At 37.8% G+C, this 22468-nt stretch overlaps 1 protein-coding gene across 3 annotated transcripts in view; it reads right to left on the minus strand.

The window, feature by feature from the left end:
• Positions 1–22468, minus strand: part of LOC135200830 (protein CBFA2T2-like) — a 306696-nt gene that overhangs the window by 274632 nt on the left and 9596 nt on the right. For all 3 annotated transcript variants that reach the window (XM_064229515.1, XM_064229514.1, XM_064229517.1), the window contains exon 2: positions 14884–15025. In XM_064229515.1, the coding sequence (XP_064085585.1) occupies positions 14884–15022 (139 nt within the window). In that variant the 5' untranslated portion in view covers positions 15023–15025. The remainder of the gene's footprint in view (positions 1–14883; positions 15026–22468) is intronic.

Consider the following 22468-nt stretch of genomic DNA (forward strand, 5'->3'; position numbering starts at 1 on the left):
TTCGTACATTTTCATAAAACTACCAATTTACAGGACGTCGAACCTAAATACACTCTCTCTCTCTCTCTCTCTCTCTCTCTCTCTCTCTCTCTCTCTCTCTCTCTCTCTCTCTCTTCATGTGAAAGCCTCCCTTTTCAATACTATTACTTTTTTTCAGTAGAGCTTCCACCTCATATTTCCAAAGTATACACATCATTCCCGAAATTATCGCCCTCCACTCTGTCCTCACTCTGTTATATCCTTTCTCCTAAACTAATTTTACTACGTCTACTTGATTACACATATTTCCATAAATTAATTTTTCTTGCACCACGTATACTACACAAGCATCAAAGCTCCACAGTTTCGATACTTTTTTCAGCAGCACTCAACTTCCATACTTTTTTTCCATAGACTACTATGAGATTCAGGGCCTCTGTAACACGGTTTTTTCGCAATAACTTTTTATCTATGCATTTCATAAATATAACGCTTATTCAGAATACATATTATATCAACACATAAATTTTGAGTGTATTCTGCACTACGTAGGTGAATAAATTTGGTACTACAATGTAAAAGTGACCTTTTTTGAAGACGGGCCAACTTACTCAGAGAAAAGGTTTCGAACGCACTCGTTACGTAACTTATGACATCATTTCTTCCCTCTTTCTCGATGGATGATTGGCTATACGTAACGAAGGCTAAACCTCTGGCAACAATGTCATACAAATTTAAATACAAGCAAAGCAGTACACCTTTATGAACTCTGGAACCTCTCCACTGATAATTGTCATAATGAACAAACCAACAAAATATGTTAATACAAAAACACTTCGATTATTAGTCTAACTCCCAAAATAAGTTTCCAAAGAAATTACAGTCTGCTTTATAGGTCACAATCAGATTGACAAGATGTAGGGGAATAGTTGGTAATTACCAAAACATAATAGACAAGCTTTGATTTGATAACTGCTATATCCAATGTCAAGCAATTTTTATTTATTGGCTATCTACTATTTACTAAAAAAAATAGACGGTACCGTTATATTGGCTTGAAACCTTCACCAATAATTATCGTCAGAATGGTGACTTCATGAGGCTCCACCCACTTTCGCCTCGTTATAATTCAGGATAACACTGAAGGCTACCATGGGCATTGTTGGATTAGAAAATTTATCGTTGCTCTTTTCATAATAAAATAAAATGAGTAGATTCGTAGACTAAAATTTGTAATTCATAAACTGACAGGTATTTTTAATTATGTCTGTCAATCAAATCTTGCAAACGCTACAGTAATTCTATTTATACAAAAGTTACTAACAAAGTCGTCCCAATGATACAAACACGCACATACATACATAAATACATACACATTCTCATACATATAAGCACACATATATAGATAGATAGAATCAGACAGACATGTAGATACATAGAGCAGAGACTAGATAGACAGATAGAATCAGACAGACAGACAGATAGATAGATGAATAGATAGATAAACAGAATTAATGCTCTCCAATGTCTTCCACTGAGAACAACACTACAAAGGCCGTTTCCAAATATGACCTCACACCTGACATTTTTGTTTACCGTTTTGGTATTTCCAAACTTGGCGCTGGTAATGAAATGGATACCGGGCATCATGACAAAGAATGGATTCTTTTTGCTCAAAAGCAGAGGGAAAGAGGCCATCGTAAAAAAAAAAATAAATAAATAAATAAAAAATAAAATAAAATAAAATAAAAACTACATTGAGCTACATGAACTCGTGTCTCAAAAGCAAATTCATTTGTTGCTGCCCAGTAAAACCGTCCAGCATAATAATAATAATAATAATAATAATAATAATAATAATAATAATAATAATAATAATAATAATAATGGAAATATAATAATTGCTCATAGTAGCATGAACCTTGAAATGAAGAAACAAATCCATAGTTATGTATGGGTACACATTTAAATATGTATATATATATATATATATATATATATATATATATATATATATATATATATGTGTGTGTGTGTGTGTGTGTGTGTGTCTACAAAGCTCTTTCTGGAAACTGTTCGATTCCCCTTCTCGCGGGAGGGTAATATAATAATAAAATAATAATAATATAATAATATAATAATAATAATAATAATAAATAATAATAATAATAACAATATTTTGGCAGAGAGACCCCTCATTTAGGGAAATGCTGTTAAAAAGAATGGCAGAATTAAGCGAGTTGATTTTATATATTGTTTTTTCTATTTTTCTTATAATTCGCTTCTCAGGCTCAGCGATGTTTCAGAGTAATTGGCCAATATTCATATTGGGAATTCTAAAAATCATAAAAATGCTGAAGGTGATCTTTATTTCAATAATAATAATAATAATAACTAATAATAATAATAATAATAATAATAATAATAATAATATCTCACAACGCCTGATGAACTGGTGTGGCGCATAACTTCATTACGCTCATAGGAGGTACAAATTAATAGCAGTTTTAATAGGAAGGACCAGCTACAACGCGAACGACAGTAGATTCACATCAACCGTGCACCTGTTGTCTAGGCCAATCCCTTACGACGCTCCTGATTGGCTGTTGGTAAGCCAATCACAGGGCTGGAAACTCTTAAGTCTCTCGAGAGAGTTCACATAGCTAGGATGTATGGTCCACCTCTCCTCAGGGATACCTCAGGAAAGGTGGAACATACATCCTGCTTATGTGAACTCTCTCGAGACTGAGAGTTTCCAGCTGTGATTGGCTTATGTACAGCCAATCAGGAGTGTCGTAAGGGACTGGCCTAGACATCACGGGTGATGTGTACCTACTATATAGCAATGGAGGGAGCTGAGCTCCCTCGGACCCCCAGGAAATGGGAAAGGGCAACTGTCTCATTGCAAGGCAAGAAATTCCTTCTTACTACTGGAGGAAACTTCTTTCTAATGAATGAAGGAGCTGAAGATGCGAGCACACTTGTCCACGGTAGGAAGAAAAATGCAAAATGCATGTTTCACAAACTCACCATTCTAAGTGCAAAAGCTGCAAGTGTTTCATAAACTCATTCACCATTCTAAGTGCAGTGCAAGTTATACCTCAAATTTCAGCCAAATTTCTCTTAGAAGTATATGTATGTGTGGTGTTTTGACGTTGCATGGAACCAGTGATTATTCAGCGACGGGACCAACGGCTTTACGTGGCTTCCGAACCATGTCGAGAGTGAACTTCTGTCACCAGAAATACACATCTCTCACTCCTCAGTGGAATGCCCGAGAGTCGATCCCGCGGCTATCGAGGTGGCACGCCAACACCATACCGACCACGCCACTGAGGCGCTTTCTCTCAGAAGTGAAGTGTGGGTGTTGAATACAAACGAAAGAATAAAGGTTAACGCTCCCGAGATGAACTATTTGCGTAGTATATGAGAGTGAAGATACACAGAAATTTTAAAAAGGTTAGAATAAGTGATAGATAGGGGAAAAGCGTGAATAATTCGGAAACGTTAATCAAGGCGTGATCCGACCTCCAGCTATATCTCATTAGAAATCACTTTTCTGTACTGTTTAACATGCCCATTATTTATTTTTTTTTTACATTTTCATTCTAATAAATAAATCATCAATATCCTACCCTCCTAAAATTCCTGTATCTTTAACTCAACGCGAAATAACCTTTTTCAGACCTTTTTATGCTTTTCCGTAAGGATTTCCTAACCCCCCCCCCCCCCCCGCCCACAACCAAACAAGAACAAAAACAAGAACAACAACAGCAACAAAGTAGTCTGTAGGCTTACTCACCGAGTAAGCAAAAAGTGCTGTACAGAAGTAGTGAAAGAGATGTTTAAATGAAAAATATTAATATTTACGAATCGATAGCATATAGGTGAGTGACGCATCGAGCGTAGGGCGTTTGATTGGAATATAAAATTGAGACCAAAGGCCACGCACTGGGACCTTTGAGGTCATTCAGCGCTGAAAGGGGAAACCGAGGGCAAAAAAAACTGTCTAAAGGTGGAACAGAAGAAAAACCTTTGCACTATGAAACGCGAATCACTGAATCAGAATGATTTGAGGACAAGGACGCGCTACGAATCAACCAACACGCCACAATTCTTGGAAAAGAGGTGAGTCAAAACCTTGGTCACAACAACACAGAATTGTCTCCTGGGCAAAAATTAGCGTTTAAAAGTGTGCGAGGGATGTAACCAGAGGGAGGAAACATCAAAGAAAATAAGCATTGCAGACAGGGAATAATCATATTGTTACTGTACTACATTTCTAAACAATATATCCAGAATGTTTTAACTTGATGCTTTAAATAACGTGCACAACAATGGTACGCCTTTTCGCCCGCACTCATACATACATACAAATACATAATAAACAACACATGTGTATATTAAATAATATATATATATATATCAGAATATATATAGATATTATATTATAATAGATATATATATATATATATATTTGAGAGAGTTCTTCGAAATAATTACGCTATTATTTTTACCGTTTTTTATATATATAATATAATATATATATATATTATATATATATATATACACATATATGTGCATGCATATATATATATAATAATATATATATATATATATATATATAATTCATTATCAGGACCTACATGTATTACATTATGAATCACAAATGGACATAAAAGGAGATGGCACAAATACAGGGTCCAGCCAGCCAGCCACCCAGACAGAGAGAGAGAGAGAGAGAGAGAGAGAGAGAGAGAGAGAGAGAGAGCGATACTCAGGTGGCGGTAGTTGGTGCAGGTGGAATAATGAAGGTCCCAGGTGGCGGCAGTGTCATACAGTCCCCGCTGATGGTTTAGCCATCTAAAGCCACCTGCGGCCTCTTAAATACAAACACGCGCAACCTACATACGAACGCACATGCAGACAAAAACACTCGGCCGTAAAGCTGAAAGCACACGCACACACTCGACTGTAAAGTGCTTGGACGCGTACAAAGAATCGATGTGTAATTCTTCTGAATGCATATCCATTTAAGGGAAATTGTAATGGAATTATCGATTGGTATTCATAATCTGACATATGTTAGGCATAATTACGATTTATGCATAGAGTAACGGGGATCTTCAAAAGGACAGTGATTAGCCACATACATACATACATACATATATATACATATATATGAATAGATGTGTATGTATGTATATATTATATATATATATATATATAATATAAAATATATATAATGGATTATAATTATGTATGTAAACGATCTAGTGAATGAGAGCAATTAATAAAACAATTGAAAGGTACCCGACTTATCATTGGCAGATCTGCACGGTCCACAGCATGACCCTCGCAAAATGTATTAATATCTACTCATAAGCCCCAATGATGATAATTTGGAGGGGTCCAACTCCAACAATCTTGACGTAATTCAACCTCGGGTAATGAGGATTTGAGTTAGAAAGTAGCAATGAATCAATTAACATTAACTTGTTTTTAATCATGAAGTTAGAAGACATGGTAGAAAGCAGATTTGAACTGTCAGTATATACCGTTTTAGCTACAAGAAAAGAGGAAAACTATGGAAAGACGACGAATGTCAGTATATTCTATTTTAGCTACAAGAAAGGAGGAAAACTGTGGAAAGTGACAATATCAGTATATTCTATTTTGGGCTACACAAAAAGGGGAAAACTGTGGAAAGAGGACGAATGTCAGCATATTCCGTTTTAGCTACAAGATAGGAGAATCTGGGAAAAAGCGAATGTCAATATATTCCATTTTAGCTACAAGAACAGAGGAAAACTATGGAAAGGGACCAATAATTCAGTGTGTCCCTTTTTAGCTACAAGAAAAGAGGAAAACTGCGGAAAGAGGACGAATGTCAGTATATCCCTTTTTAGCTACAAGAAAGAAGGAAAAGTATGAAAAGAGTCAAATGTCAGTATATTACGCTTCCTCTCAGACGGGACTTCATCATGACGCAACAAAATTTAGTCTTACACTGATACCTCACAGCTTTGAAAACAGCAGGTCAAAGCTGGGAGAAATTCTGTGCAAACTCAGCATGCTGTACAAGCTGAGGTCTAAAAGGCCACAATGAGCAAGCAAGACTTGGGTAGACCGACTTGCTTGATAAGAGGAAGCACTTAGGTCTCAGGAACGAGCGAAGGACGAGAATGAAAGTACGTAAGCCCCTGTCAAAGCGCCACAAACTGTGGGTGAAAGGGCTACTACAGAGAGGATGGGTTGTGAAGGCAAAGGAGATTCAACACGCTTGTTGACAGAGGATCTGTTTGTTTGTTTGTTTGTATGGTGTTTTTACGTTGCATGGAACGCAGTGGTTATTCAGCAATGGGACCAACGGCTTTACGCGACTTCCGATCTACGTCGAGAGTGAACTTCTATCACCAGAAAGCAACTAGGTCGTGCAAGCCTGGGACACTCGAGTAGTGGTTTTTTGATCTGTTTTGAACTGTGTGGTTAAAAAAGTCGAGAGCTTCCCACCAACTAGGATCAGTCCTGGAAAAGTACATTCACTCGGTACAGTGTACAGTGAATTCCCCAACGGAGAGAGGATCTATTCTTTCAAGGGGCTGCGTGAAGCGCAGTATAAAACCCTGCGCTATGGCTACTGGAGATCAGGAATTGTAATGATCAAATACAGCCTTCAAGACATTTGTTTAGGTAATTATTATAATACGTGTCTCTTTATACAAGGTTTTCATGTCAAGTAGTACTCGGTTGTGCCATACCTTCTTTTATACTACCTCAGCAAATATGGAAAATGCCGATTAATCTTTGGTTTTCTTTTTAATCATGTTATCTTATGTATCTAGACTGTATGTTATTGTCTATTCTTTGTATATGCCATGTACATGGCCTTGAGCTGAAAATAAAATATTATTATTATTATTAATTATAGAAATCGATTCAAAGACCAATGGAAGAAAAACTTCGACTTCCAAACTGAATAAAATTTACGAAAATTATAATGCAATAACATAATTACCACTCTTTTATATCAAATGGCATTATTTTTTCGAAAGTATAAAATTCAGTGGCTTTGACAATACCGCAACTTTCACGTGCCGGGAAAAGAAAATGAACATAATACCACAGCTTCCCTGGAAAGTCTGGAATGATTAATTAATCGTGTTCATAAAAGAATCTCTCTAAGCCCACGGGAGTATCAACGTTCATGAAATCACAACACTCACATCATATATATATATATATATATAAATATATATATATATATATATAGTATATATATATATATATATATATGTCCCACTCGGGAATCGAACGCGGGAACTGATGTTTGAAAGCCCTATTTTCAATGCAGTTGTAGTTAGTACTGAGTATATCTTAAGCCTTGCCTTTTAATACAACACGACATACGTAGGACTATCCCCACCCTTCTCTCTCTCTCTCTCTCTCTCTCTCTCTCTCCTAACCCGTTCCACCCGACGCCTGACATCAGTGACATGTCAATAAACAGATGGTTCATGATAAGCAACTCAGTGATGTTCCTTTCAGTCTAACTTCTTTTTAATGACAGACATACTACCTTCATCAAGATCTCAGTGACATGGGTTTATGAAGAGAGAGAGAGAGAGAGAGAGAGAGAGAGAGAGAGAGAGAGAGAGAGAGAGAGAATTAATAATAATGGCTACTGTTATTCTTCTGTATATAAATAGGCCTAAGTATCATGACAAAATTAATACATCGACGACCGAATTTGAGACTTAGGTATACTTATTATAGATAAAAAATGCTCCAATTCATTTGGGCATTTTTTGAAAAAGAGAGAGGAATTACCTCTACAGAAATCGGGAATTACTGGACGCAAATGTAACTAGAATCATAATAGTGAATAATTTTAACTTCCAAAACCTGCCCGTGCAAATACTTCCGAAAACATGCATACACATTCGGCTGTCTGTTGAAAGAACGTGAATGTGAAGGAAAATAAACGCCATGCAGTAGCTATATCTCACATTTTCTTGAAGAAATTACAAAAACCTTGTTTGTTGCACTTACTGTATTTATGTTGGATATACATAAGTATATGTATACATATATAAATATCAAATATAGTATATACGTATTCAACTTTAAAAAAAAGGAGCTAATATTGTTTTAAAAAGGAGGGGAATAGTTTAAAAAAAAAAAGGAGCGAATATAGTTTTAACAAAGGAGCGAACAGTTTTAAAAACAGGAGCGATTACTGTTTACAAAAAGCGCGAACATTGTTTATAGAAAGGAGCGAATATTGTTTATCACCTTTCCTGACAAAGTTTAAAAGGAGTTACTACATTCCTACTACATTATACAGTCGCTTTCATTCCTTTTTAGCTGCAGAATGCCGGGAAAGGAATGATTACTGTTAAACCATTTCGCTATGTTACATTCAAAATGCACTAAGCAACACTGACCAGATTTGTTCACTACTTTCCAAGGGATATTCAAGTTACACTTTTGTGGCGAACTTGATAAAAAACATCTTTCAAACCGGGGAACTTTCAAGATATTCCACTTGAATCGCACGAAACGGTATTCATTTTATGGTCTTTGATCATGTTATTGTACCAGAGATCAATTTTCGACAATATGAATAAGAATAACACTTGTTAATCTAAAAAAAAAAAAAAAAAAAAAAAAAAAAGCTCATAATAGCACGAGTCTTGAAATGGAGTACCAAATCCACAGTTATGTACGGGCAGAATAAACAATTCAGACTGAAGGCCAAGCGTTGGGACCTAAGCAGTCATTCAGCGCTGAAAGGAAAATTGGGCGTAAAAGATTACAAAGGAGGTAACAGGAGGAAAACCTCATAGCAGTTGCACAATGAAACATTTGTCAGAAGACGGTGGAAAGTAAGATGGAAGAAAGAACATGATAGAAGACACAGTAAAAGGAACGGAAGTGATTGCAGTTAGGGACCGAAGGGACAATGCAAAGAACCCTAAGTAAATGCCTACAGTGCACCGCACCGCGCGTGAGGTGCACTGGCGGCACTCACCGACACAATGACGTTATGTATGGATACCCATTCAATACTGTGGATTTGTTTCACCAGCACTATTACTACTACAGTATTTCTGTAGCTCCGTCGTATATTTCTACTCCTGGCGTCGCAGTAATAATAGTAGTAAAATTCCCCTAATGTACTACGGAGTTTTATTGCAATTACTGATAAAATTATGAACAGCACAAACAACCTGCGTGTGGAATTCCATAACGCTGCTCTTGAACCGATTCCATGACGTTATTCCTTCATCATGTTCAAGTATTGCTCAATTAGCAATGGCCAGAACACTGCAGTGTTTTCCCAATGGATAACGAGGCCATCAATTTTAATGTGATTCCGACTCCACTATACTGTATATTAGAGCCTACATCTTTAAACAGTGGCTACTCCTATTATTATTTATTATTATTATTATTCTAAATGACAAACATTCATAATCAACAACCCACTGACTGCCCTAATTTCATAACAGATAAAATGAGCGAACAGAAGAGTAACAAGACCCACATCAAAACATATAACAAAGATAAATAAATATATTTATCTACACCTTACTATAGTAGATTCACATCAACCGTGCATATGATGTCTAGGTCAGTCCCTTACGACACTCCTGATTGGCTGTTGATAAGCCAGTCACAGGGCTGGAAACTCTCAGCCTCTCGAGAGAGTTCACATAAGCAGGATCTATGTTCCACCGTTCCTGAGGGATACGTCTTTCAAACGTAACCCTCAGGAGAGGTGGAACATGTGATCTCTCGACAGAGACTAAGAGTTTCCAGCTCTGTGACTGGCTTATCAACAGCCAATCAGGAGCGTCGTAAGGGACTGACCTAGACATCAAATGCACGGTTGATGTGAATCTACTATATCATATGACTGACAAAAACATATACATAGATCATCTACCACCTCAAAGTAACAGCAGTGCCCTCTGCAGAGATCGACTCCCAAAGACTCCCGACGAAGGAAACGGGTTACCCGCCACAGAAACTGATCAGCATTAGTGGGAATAATAATCTTGGCCACTCTTCCCCACTTGAGGCCACAGAAACTGATCAGCATTAGTGGGAATAATAATCTTGGCCACTCTTCCCCACTTGGGCAAACAGGACTAAAAAGATTACGAACAGGTAATTGCCTGCAGATGGGGAGTATTATCGAGGAAGATTAACCTCGACTTAAATCTTGAAACATATGCGCATCTGTCCAACTATCCTCGTCATCACGAACCCCGCCCCCCCCCCACCCCCAAAACCCCCCACCCCACCCCAACCCCCGCCCCCTCTTCGCTCTTACATTAATTAACATGTATACAAACTGCACACTCATTTGCTATATACATACATACATGAATACATCATACGATACATACATATATATATATATATATATATATATATATATATATATATATATATATATATATGTATATATATATATATATATATATATATATATATATATATATATATATATATATATATGTATATATATATAATATATATATATATACATACATATATATATGTATATGTGTGTGTTGTATATGTACATATATATACAATTATATCACACACACACATACACACACACCACACACACACACACACACACACACATATATATATATATATATATATATATATATATAGAGAGAGAGAGAGAGAGAGAGAGAGAGAGAGAGAGAGAGAGAGAGTACACCTTCGATAATCCCTTAACCTGTAATAATGCACATATAAGCTAACGTCAAATTGATTTCAGGTACAAAAGACGATCAAAGATTATAAAATGTATACCGTTTGTTAAATTACAGTGAAATATCTTAACAAATACATGCCTCGTTCTACAAAATTATATTTTACGATAAACATAAAAATTCCCTGGATGGAAAGACGCTTTCAACACCCCAGAAAAAGTGTTATCAATTGTAACTTCACTTAGAACATATCGAGCAAATCTAGAGGTATTCTATTGTGCGTTTTGAAAGCATCATTAAAAATGGTTTAACTCTCAGAAAATGTGACAAACAATATTCGCTCCTTTATGAATTTGTTTGTTTATTTGTTTGTATGGTGTTTTTACGTTGCATGGAACCAGTGGTTATTCAGCAACGGGACCAACGGCTTTACGTGACTTCCGAACCACGTCAAGAGTGAACTTCTATCACCAGAAATACACATCTCTAACACTTCAATGGAATGCCCGAGAATGAAGCTTTCTGTCACTGGAACTGCTACGTAAAGTTTGCCCCTTTTACTAAATAATATATCACTAGGAACAACTACAAATGACACTTATTTAAAAAAGAAAAATAATCTCATTAGAACTGCTAAATATCCACTCTTTTACCGAATATTCTGCTACTAAAGCTGCTACATAAAATTTTTTTTTCCTGTAATGACATTTGTTCCTGATCTGTACCCTTCTAAACTTTGTTACGAGAAATCAATATTAATAATCCCTTTGCAAAACATGAAAAACTGCAAAATAATACTCCCTTGATTACATAATAACCTGCAACTGAAAATCGGCATAATAATGTCAGTTCCTTTCCAAAGTTCCAGCCACGAAATAAAAGACTAATAAACATTACTTTACCAAATATAACGTCGAGAAAAATTCTTTCGCTTCAAAAACGTTCTGCCATGGCAAGAACATTTTCGGAGGTTATATACGTTGTTTCCTTCGGCACCAAGTTCGTGAAAAGCCCAGGATTAAAACGAACTCGCAGATTGCTTTGCTCTTCATGACGTTCAGAGCGAATGCTTCCGATTTCAAAGCATCTAAACGGATTTACTTACTGGTAACGAGGCAAATCCGAATTTTCACGTTTGTTTGTTAGTATGGTGTTTTTACGTTGCATGGAACCAGAGGTTATTCAGTAACGGGACCAACGCCTTTACGTGACTTCCGAACCACGTCGAGAGTGAACTTCTATCACCAGAAATACATATCTCTCACCCCTCAGTGGAATGCCCGAGAATCGAACTCGCGGCCACCGAGGCGGCAGGCCAACGCCAAGTCGACCACGCAACTGAGGCGCTGAATTTTCATGTCCATTTGCAACCGAAATAAAAAATGTTCTATAATTTTACCCGTCTCTTCACTATCTCACAAACGTATATTTAAGCAGCTGTCGTCATAATAGCTATAGTCTTCTTGGGGAAGATGAGGAACTAGACCAAGAATACCGATGTTTTGAAGGATATAGAATATAGAACTTAGGCCAAAGACCAAGCGCTGGGACCTATGAGGTCTTTCAGCGCTGAAACTGAAATTGACAGTAAGAAGGTTCGAAAGGTGGAGGAAAACCTCGAAGTTGAAGAAAAAACAAAGAATATGAACAGAGGTACAGTAATACGAATGAAAAAGGTCGCAGCTAGGGGCCGAAGGAACGCTGCAGAGAACCTTACGTAATGCCTACAGTATAACGCATGAGGTGCACAAACGGCACTAACCCCCTATGAGCATTGGTGGTTGGTTTAGATTAAACTGACTAATGCTAGCATCAGTACTCGTCCTAAGGCAACAACGTAGCATGAAAGGTAGGCCTGGTGGAGACCTCAGAACTCACTGAATTAACAGAGACGTTGAAAAATAATATAACCAAATTAAAAAGGGAATAGGCTGTCGGAAAAAAACCCCAGTGGAGTTTGTATAACAGCAAGATTAATGAATGAGGAAGAGATTTTTAAATACTAAATGATGGAAATAATGCAAAAGTAAAAGGAGGAAGGGGTGACATCAAGACGGGAAGAAGCTACTACTCCCACTTAACAATGTTCCTATTTAGATCTCTCTTTCTCCCTCTCGACTGGTTTATTCTCTTCTCTCTCTTGCTTTAGTATTTCCTTATTCTCTTCTATAATCTGCCTCTTCTTATACTGATTTACTCTCTCGAGAGAGAGAGAGAGATTTGATTTACGCTTACTCTAGAAATTTCCTCTCCTCTCCTACTAATTTCCAACCTTTTGAATGATAGTCACTTTCCCTCGAATACTGTAGTCGCTTTCTCTGGGATTTTATCTTCCGCTCTCTCTCTCTCTGTTTCTCTGGGATTTTATCTTCCGCTTTCTCTCTCTCTGTTTCTCTGGGATTTCATCTTCTGCTTTTTCTCTCTCTCTCTCTGTTTCTCTGGGATTTTATCTTCTGCTTTCTCTCTCTCTGTTTATCTGGGATTTTATCTTCTGCTTTCTCTCTCTCTGTTTCTCTGGGATTTTATATTCCGCTTTCTCTCTCTCCGTTTCTCTGCGATTTTATCTTCCGCTTTCTCTCTCTCTCTCTCTCTCTCTGTTTCTCTGGGATTTTATCTTCTGCTTTCTCTCTCTCTGTTTCTCTGGGATTTTATCTTCTGCTTTTTCTCTCTCTCTCTCTGTTTCTCTGGGATTTTATCTTCTGCTCTCTCTCTCTCTGTTTCTCTGGGATTTTATCTTCTGCTTTCTCTCTCTCTCTGTTTCTCTGGGATTTTATCTTCCGCTTTCTCTCTCTCTGTTTCTCTGGGATTTTATCTTCTGCTTTCTCTCTCTCTGTTTCTCAGGGATTTTATCTTCCGCTTTCTCTCTCTCTCTTCTTTCTGGGATTTTTATTCTTCGCTTTCTTTCTCTCTGTCTTTTGGGATTTTATCTTCTGCTCTCTTTCTCTCTCTGCTCTGATTTTATATTCCCGCCTTTTCTCTCTCTGTTTCTCTGGGATTTTTATCTTCTGCTTTCTCTCTCTCTGTTTCTCTGGGATTTATCTTCTGCTTTCTCTCTCTCTGTTTCTCTGGGATTTTATCTTCCGCTTTCTCTCTCTCTGTTTCTCTGGGATTTTATTTTCTGCTTTCTCTCTCTCTCTGCTTCTCTGGGATTTTATCTTCCGCTTTCTCTCTCTCTTTCTCTGGGATTTTATCTTCTGCTTTCTCTCTCTCTGTTTCTCTGGGATTTTATTTTCTGCTTTCTCTCTCTCTCTCTGTTTCTCTGGAATTTTATCTTCTGCTTTCTCTCTCTCTCTGTTTCTCTGGAATTTTATCTTCCACTTTCTCTCTCTGTTTCTCTGGAATTTTATCTTCCGGTTTGTTCTCGAAGTCATCCATAAACAAATTTTAGGCACTTGGGTCCAACCCACCTTCCGGTCTCAATGAAGCACCCCTTCACACCCGACCCTCCAATTCGCCACCTAACCTCCGCCCCCCAACCGCTATTCCCGGCATTAAATCGAATATTTGCCGTCGCCATCTAACACACACTTGTGGCCATATCACCAATTAAGGCTCGCGAACACATGTGCCGGGTCTCAGTTCGAACAAGTGTATGGCCACAAGAATCTCCTAAAAAAAAGAAAAAAGAAAAAGCACACTTGTACGCGTCGGTTCAAAGGTGTTCCGACACATGTGGCGAACATGTGTGCCACCAAATACACGTGAGAGATTATTTTAACCCCGTCTCCCTCATTTCTGCACTCATCTCCCAAGATCCGTAAGGTCGAATTTGGCGTGCCGTCCGGATGGTCAGCGCTTCGCCATTAGTTCAGCCTAGTGAGTGGTGTAGTTCACATTTAGCAAGTGAGACATTTGCAAAGGGAAGGAGGAGGGAGGAGGGTGGATGGAGGGTGGTTGGGAAGGGGCAAGGGGGTGGGTGTGGGCGGGTTGAAATTCCGGAATTGAATAAAGAAGGGGGGGGGGGAGAGGAACGTTAGCATACACGGAGGGAGGAGGATGGGGGATGGAGTGGGGGGGAGATCGCCTGGAGGAGGGCTATGGCCCACCTGTTTACTTTCCCAAACTCATCCTCGGCGATGGAGCCGGTAATGAAGGGGATTAATTCAGCGGCATGATCGGCGAGGGTTCTGAAAATCTACTGTAATCGCCTGTAAGCCCTTACCTTTGCTGCGAGTGCTGCGCGAGTCCTGATTGGTCAGCCCCTGGACCAATGACGACGTCCGGCTCTCATTAGCTGCTTCCTGATTGGTCGGATCGTCCTTCCCGCTTTCCCTTTCTTGCTTGATGGTCTTGGGCTCCATGGGCTGAAACATGAAACAAAGAAAAATATTCGCAAATAAAAATAAATACGTAATAAAGTATAGGCTGTCTTCCTTTCCCCTGATCACGGCATTACAATAAATTAAAAACCTGGCTAGCGCTGACGCCATTAAAAAAAAAAAAAGACGATAATTATCAAACCACTTTCAAACACGGAGCCTCCCTCCACCCTCATTCTAATGTTGTTGAAACTGTAATGATAAAATGCTGAATAAACACACGCACCTTCGACATTAATACGGATATAATCCTGTCTTTGTAAGGTGGGGGAGTCGAGTAAACAGTATTGCACGACATGTCATAAGAGATGCTCGACGCACACTCGAATCCATTAGGGAAGTCCTGAAAGTCCGTGAGAGAAAAATCGATTCTTCTCATTTTTATCCTGCGGTGCCTTGTTGCAACTGCTTCCTCAATGCTATAGCAACTAGAAAACTGTTCCGACATCATACATAGTAATCATACCAGCAGCGCGCGTGCTTACGTATATATATACGCATGTGTATGTCTAATATTTATACATTTCGTTCAGAGTTGAAAAGACAAGAGTAGGATTGGGGAACATGAAGTGAAGAGAGTTAATTAAAAACCCAAAATTCTAATCAGGAAGCCCAAACAGCGATAAAAACGGACTACGTATGAAAATTAGAGAGAAACGATACAGGGACTTTTGAAGGCTCCAGCAAAAGAAAAAAAATGACGTCTAAGGTGAGCTTTTGCTCGTCGTTTTAACGCTAATATAAAGGACACATAAACACATTGAGTATACATGGAATCTCATTCTTCCATTCGAGAGCTTTTGTTCTTGGAATCACTTAACATGAAACAATCAACACACAACGAAAAAGTCGATGAAAAAATTTTCAAAATTGTAAGATTCAGTAGAATCATCATAATTCCCTTTTCCGACAGCCACTTCCCATATAATCCACATACGAAAGAAGTATATACCTCTACATTTCATTCATTTTCTGACCGAGAATTAATAGGATATTATGCTTCAGCTCCTCTGTGGCACAGTGCCAGTTTTCATCAATGACATACTTCTGATTGGCAACAAACAACGAAAATACCGAAGGGCGACTGCCACTGCAAAAAAAAAAACTTAATATATGTGACTATCATGACATGTAAAAACAAATCCTGCAGCAAATGGTAAACGTAAATACTGATCTCATAATTCTTAAGTGAAAAATATATATTTATAATTCCCATTTAATACAATTCAAAAATTAAAAGTTGTCACTTTCGGATGAAAGAAAAATCAAGAGCTTGGGAAGGAAGATATCAAATATTGATTAAAGACATTTTTCTTTTAGCCTAAGAACATTCAAACCACCGTGGACCATTTTTAAGCACATTTAAGGTTTTCATCGATCGGAGGATCTCGAAACAGATATCTACGTATGATGGCTTGTGGTGCCATCAGATTGCAACTGTATATCTATGAGGTTGTTCTAAATGATGGAAGGCTTTTACGAGAAAAACTTGGCTGCTCAAGGAACGCCATTAACTTTCCATCAGGTAACAAAAATGAAAATTACAATAACAATTTACTAATTAAACCTAATACTAGAAAACGTCAATATCTAGATTATTTTAAAAATAAGGTCGTTCAACAACGGCACTCTTTCTCATTTTAGACAACACAGCAACGGAACTCATTTGCCATTTTAAACGACAAGTTTGACCCTTACTCTCTTCTTCGATAGTCACAAGAAACCATGAAAATGGGGACACGTAATAATGATGAAAGATGTTCGTGTGTGCGCGCTATAAATAGACAGACATGCCTGTAAACGTTTAGTACGTGATATTCTGTAAACGTTTACGAGATAAACACAGAACTTATAACTTTCCTTATTCAGCACGGGGTTATTGCTGAAAGGGAACGAAATTATGTCACGATCATAAGTTCAATTCAAATGCTTATTTCTTTTCCCAGTTAGATATAACAAAAAAATGTAAAATAACCAGCTAGCTAACACCAGTTGACGACATGAGACTTAATGCTTGAGCTTTTTTGGAAAATAGATTTTATTTAGGGAATAAACATTATATGCATTCCATTCACAAGCAGAATTCGTTTTCATTTAGATACAAACTATGCGCTTTCCTCCAGTTACTAAAGTTTAAAAAGATAAATAAATAAATAAATAAACAAAATATTTCATACTGTTATCAAGAAGAATTCTAAACGTTTGCGATCGGTTTGTTTGTACTTGTTTGTTTGTATGGTGCTTTTACGTTGCATGGAACCAGTGGTTATTCAGCAACGGGACCAACGGCTTTACGTGACTTCGGAACCATGTCGAGAGTGAACTTCTATCACCTGAAATACACATCTCTCACACATCAATGGAATGCCCTAGAATCAAACTCGTGGCCACCGAGGTGGCAGGCCAAGACCATACCGATCACGCCACTGAGGGGCGCTGTTTGCGGTCGGTAAGCACTAACCAATTCTTAACAATGCATGAATGTCAATCACAAGTGATCAAGCCCCAGGTTGTTCCAGAGGACTTGTTACACTTTCTGTACAATACGGAGGGCATCTTCTCTGACCCATAGCATTTTCAGAGCAGCTGCTGCATATTTTACCACTATATCAAGGAGCTGAGATCCACCCACATCTTGTGTGAATTTTACGCTTTTAGTACGTCGTCGTGGGTTTCAATTTTACAATTACATGGTAAATGCCATACCGAGTCACAAGATAGCTAAACAATCTTGATTTTCTTCGGATAACTTAACCTCATTATCGACTACTTATTAAAAAAAATATTAGCTACATAATCGATCTCTAAACATGAGAGAGAGAGAGAGAGAGAGAGAGAGAGAGAGAGAGAGATATTAGACTCAAGGTATAACTGCCAGTTCCACAATAAAAAAAACAGAATACGTACTTTAAATCTCCCACTAATAGTAAGTTCCTCCCGAGCTTTCACTAAAGTATCATCAGATCCATTAAACTACACAACTTACCTGACTTTAAGAGCCGGAACTCATCAAAATCTCATCAGGAAGCTCTCTAGGCATATACCTTCCGGCAAGGAGTTTTTCCATGTGCCTACCCAGCTAATTGAATGGTTTTTATTTATTTATTTTTCCTTTTGTGCGTTTTAGACTCATTATTCTCCAAGTTGAAAACAAAAATAGGAAAAATGAAGGAGTGAAATTCTATTATTATTATCATTAACGAATGCCGCATGCATTCTAATGAAAAAATGCGGAAAGGCAATAAATCACGACCAGGAAACTATCACATGTGAAAATATATAGCCATTATGTGAAACATTATAAAGGAGAGTAAAATGGAACTTAATCAACCTAATTACAAATAATGATACATAACTTGGAATGAAGATTATAAATTAAAAAATAAGTGGCCATGAGTGAGTCATTACACAAGACAGCTTAAACTTAACACTGAACAGCTGTGATACAAAGGACAGGGCAAAAAATGACGTGGTAACAACATCAATACGGTTACCAGCCATTACAAGGCAACAAAAGATGATCAGTCAGCAAAGAATAAGGACCCAAATATGCATATTGGTCCATAACAATTTACTGACAAATGTTGAGAGCTCCAGCCTCTATGGAAAAAAATTATTTATATAATAAAGGATCTTTTCATGGTACGTACTGGCAATTCTAGAAATGACTTTTCTTATGATTTACATTTCTAAAAATTAGTTTGTTTGTTTGTATGGTGCTTTTACGTTGCATGGGGTTATTCAGCAACGGGACCCCTCCATATTCCGGAATGCACGAGAATCGAACTCGCGGCCACTGAGGTGGCAGGCCAAGACCATACCGAACCGCCACTGAGGCGCTTCTAAAATGAGTTTAAATCAACGTCACATTTACCTCTGATCCAGACCTAGCGAGCATGACAGATCTGAAATTGTAACTGGCTAGTTATTGTTGTTAGAGTATATAAAGTCACGTGAACACAAGTGACAGCAAAAGGATTTTTGCACACTCAATGGACTGGTAGCAAATGAAGTATAAATTGGAATGTACAAATCAGCTACTATTCTACTCATTCTAACAAACACTTGGTTTCCTTCATAAAACTTTTAATCGCTCTCTGCAACTTATCTTCTGTAAACTTTATACGAAACAAAACCCTCCAAATTGCATCTTTATCGTTACATCATAATCTCTTTATAAGTCCATTTAACGTGACATACATCCTTTTCCCTGAACTTTTGCATTTCTTACGTAACAGTTTCATAACAAAGACTTCAACTTCACACGTATCAACTCAGGAGCTTGCACGTCAAAACTGATTGGCCAGATTTAGGCAGATTTCATACATTTCTACTTAGGTCTGAACTTTTACTTAAAAAACTCGAACTTCATTCCGCATCAGAGAAAAAAATAATGAATTACAAAAACTGACGAAAGCGGCTATGCCTTCCATAAAGCTACACCATCAGACGAAAAAAAAAAGGGGGGGAAAAAAAAAGTAGGACCACTGCAGTTCTCTTCCTCCACTCCCCACTTTCCTCTGTTCCACTGCTCCTCCTTTTCCTCTTCCTCTTCCTCTTCCCCATTCGGTGCCTCGTTCCTCCCTCCGAACAAACTCCCCTTAAAACCTATTGAAATTATCCTAGCGGACCCCATTTAACCCGAGATCTATTTTAGTCGTTAAGTTACGGCCCATTCCAATTGGGTCCAAAAGAGAAGCCCATCAACGCTTGGGTGAACGACAACAATTTCAGCATTTTGCTTCTTTTCTCTTTCATTTTGATCTCTCTCTCTCTCTCTCTCTCTCTCCTTTTCTACAACAAAAATATATAAGCGTCAGGATTCCAAAACAACCTTTCCTCACATTACGATCGTATCCTTTATCCTAGTTTTCCTTCACCTTCGTCCAAAGGAATGACGACGGTCGACGTCACACTTCTCGTTGGGAGGCGGGGATATTCGGCACCCTTCGACCAGACCTGACCCACCCCCCTCCCTCCACCACCCTGCCACAGCCGCCTTCAAAAACTGCCGCTTAGCATGCGGGCAGCCTGTCGTTCTATACATTTTATATCTATCCTTACAACATTTGAAATATACATGTACACAAGCGTACTTACCAATTTGCGTACTGTATTATTAAAAGAAAAAAAAATGGAGACACATTTTTATAGTAAGAAGTATTTCTAAACATTTGACAGGACAAAACGAGTAAATTTAGCGTTGCAACGACAGTGATCGAGTTTTCGGCGATCATTGGATCAGGATTTCTTTTGGTTTCTAAGATGTCACCCATTGAATTTTTTTATATAATTTTTAAAAGGGATTCGAAACTAATTATTTTCTGTCAAGAGAACTAGCTATACTGAAAGGTATTAAGGACACTCTCAAACCGGTTGAAGTGATGCCCATGGTGTCCTTGTAGGGCAGTGCCTACAAGTGGCGATGACCAAAATCATCATAAACAGCATAAATGCAAATTTAAGTACAATCCCATGTCTTTAAGTCTATGCTAGGTGACTTATCCACTAAGGATTTACTCTTAGGACTAGACATTTCAAATTCTAGCAGCTATAAGTACCTACTCAACAGACTCAAAAGTTCTCTCCGTTGCCAGATACCTAGCAAATACCCTTTGCCTTTTATGAGTAGAAAGGCACGAACACAATCTTAGTTTTTTTATTGTCTACAAAGATTCGAGCCAAGATAGCCATCTCAGCTGCCGAAGCAAAAATGTTATGCATGCTTTCAGAATGAAAGCTACCCTCCGTATGGAACCCCAGCAAGCAATCATCTCTAGATCTCGGAGGCTGATCTTGAATTAAAATGTCAACACTGGACTAAAAGAACAATCTGTCGCGATGAAATAATGGACAACGCATGAGACCTTTCTTTCTCTGAACACGAGCTGGTCTTGAAAGAAAGACCAGCAATGACACGAAATCAAATACTTCCAAGATATAAATAACATGAACTCTTAGACGACGTTATTCATGAGACCCTATGCAACGTAATTTACGTGTCTAACCTAACTTAATGAGCACCTGGGCATTAGTTATGTATTGCTTACCAATGAAAGGTTAAGCAATGACTGTAGTGTAGAAACTTATCAAGCAAAGTTAGCTTAGTCACTGCTCCTTAATTTTTTTTTTAATTTTAATAAGTCTAATAGCGATAATCAGTAGATGACACTTAGAGACGACATGCTCCAAAACTGTAATTGAACATTAACTCAGTCCTTAAATATGTGGGTTAATTTTATTTACAGCAATACACGGCATTAAGCTTTCGATATCCTTCGTCCACTTCGTCGTGAACCTCTATACCTGGCCCTACAATGAAATACATATGGATTTCACCATATTATTAATGGATGCGTTCATGGAGGGCATACAGCTGGTCGCTGAAACAGCTGCAAGAATAGTTGCCAGACCTATCGGTCCTCCTGAACACGAAAACGGTAACCCTTCCAAAATCTTGGCACGTGGCAGCCATTAAACGTATGAGTCGATTCAGTGATTTGAAAAAAAAAATGAACATGTGAAATAAGTCATCCCGGCACATTGGTTAAATTACCTGTACACTCGGGTCAAGATAGGTGGATATCTCAACAATGCAAAACTGTTGTATGAAAGAGACAAAACAATACATACCACTAGGGCCAAATGGAACAACTAAAAATTATACTTTAGGTTACAAGATTTCCTTGAAATGGTCACATAAACAAGGTACACTAAACGAAATGTATAAAACAACTATTCGAGTGGATCTAACTCCTAGAAAACTTGATAAAATATACTGATACAAATTTACATTCATCAAGATGGTTTGATTATGATTTACCTCGCAAACTTCACAGACCTATGGCATAATCAAGTCACGTCAATCAATAAGAAGTATGGAAAAGAAGCAAGGTCCAAAGAAAATTATATATATATATATATATATATATATATATATATATATATATATATATATATATATATATATATATATACATATAAGAAAATCACTCAATCGTAGCACATAAAAATCCAGACATGACACGTGACATTTTGATGATGAATGGTATTTTCTAAAAGTACCATGAACAGTAAATGATCGAGAGAGAGAGAGAGAGAGAGAGAGAGAGAGAGAGAAGAGAGATGAGAGAAGAGAGAGAGAAGAGAGCAATTTGCTTCCATAAAGAACAGTCTTAACTCAAACTGTCCACAAATCAGCCAATATTAAGGTGCGGGCGCCCACAGCATTCGACAGTAGGAACTAACCACTGCTACTTCTTCCATTCGTGATGCTATTTCTTCTTTTCCTTCGCCATTTCACCTCTCTGTGCTGTCATCGTCTTTGTCTGCATGTCTTCATTTCTCAAAAGATTCTCTCTGACAATTTCTTTACTACAAGAATCAATTCCATTCCATTAGATTTTTTCAAGTATTGCTTTCTTTCGC

This window comes from Macrobrachium nipponense, chromosome 27 (genome assembly GCF_015104395.2).
Source record: "Macrobrachium nipponense isolate FS-2020 chromosome 27, ASM1510439v2, whole genome shotgun sequence".
NCBI classification, from domain to species: domain Eukaryota; kingdom Metazoa; phylum Arthropoda; class Malacostraca; order Decapoda; family Palaemonidae; genus Macrobrachium; species Macrobrachium nipponense.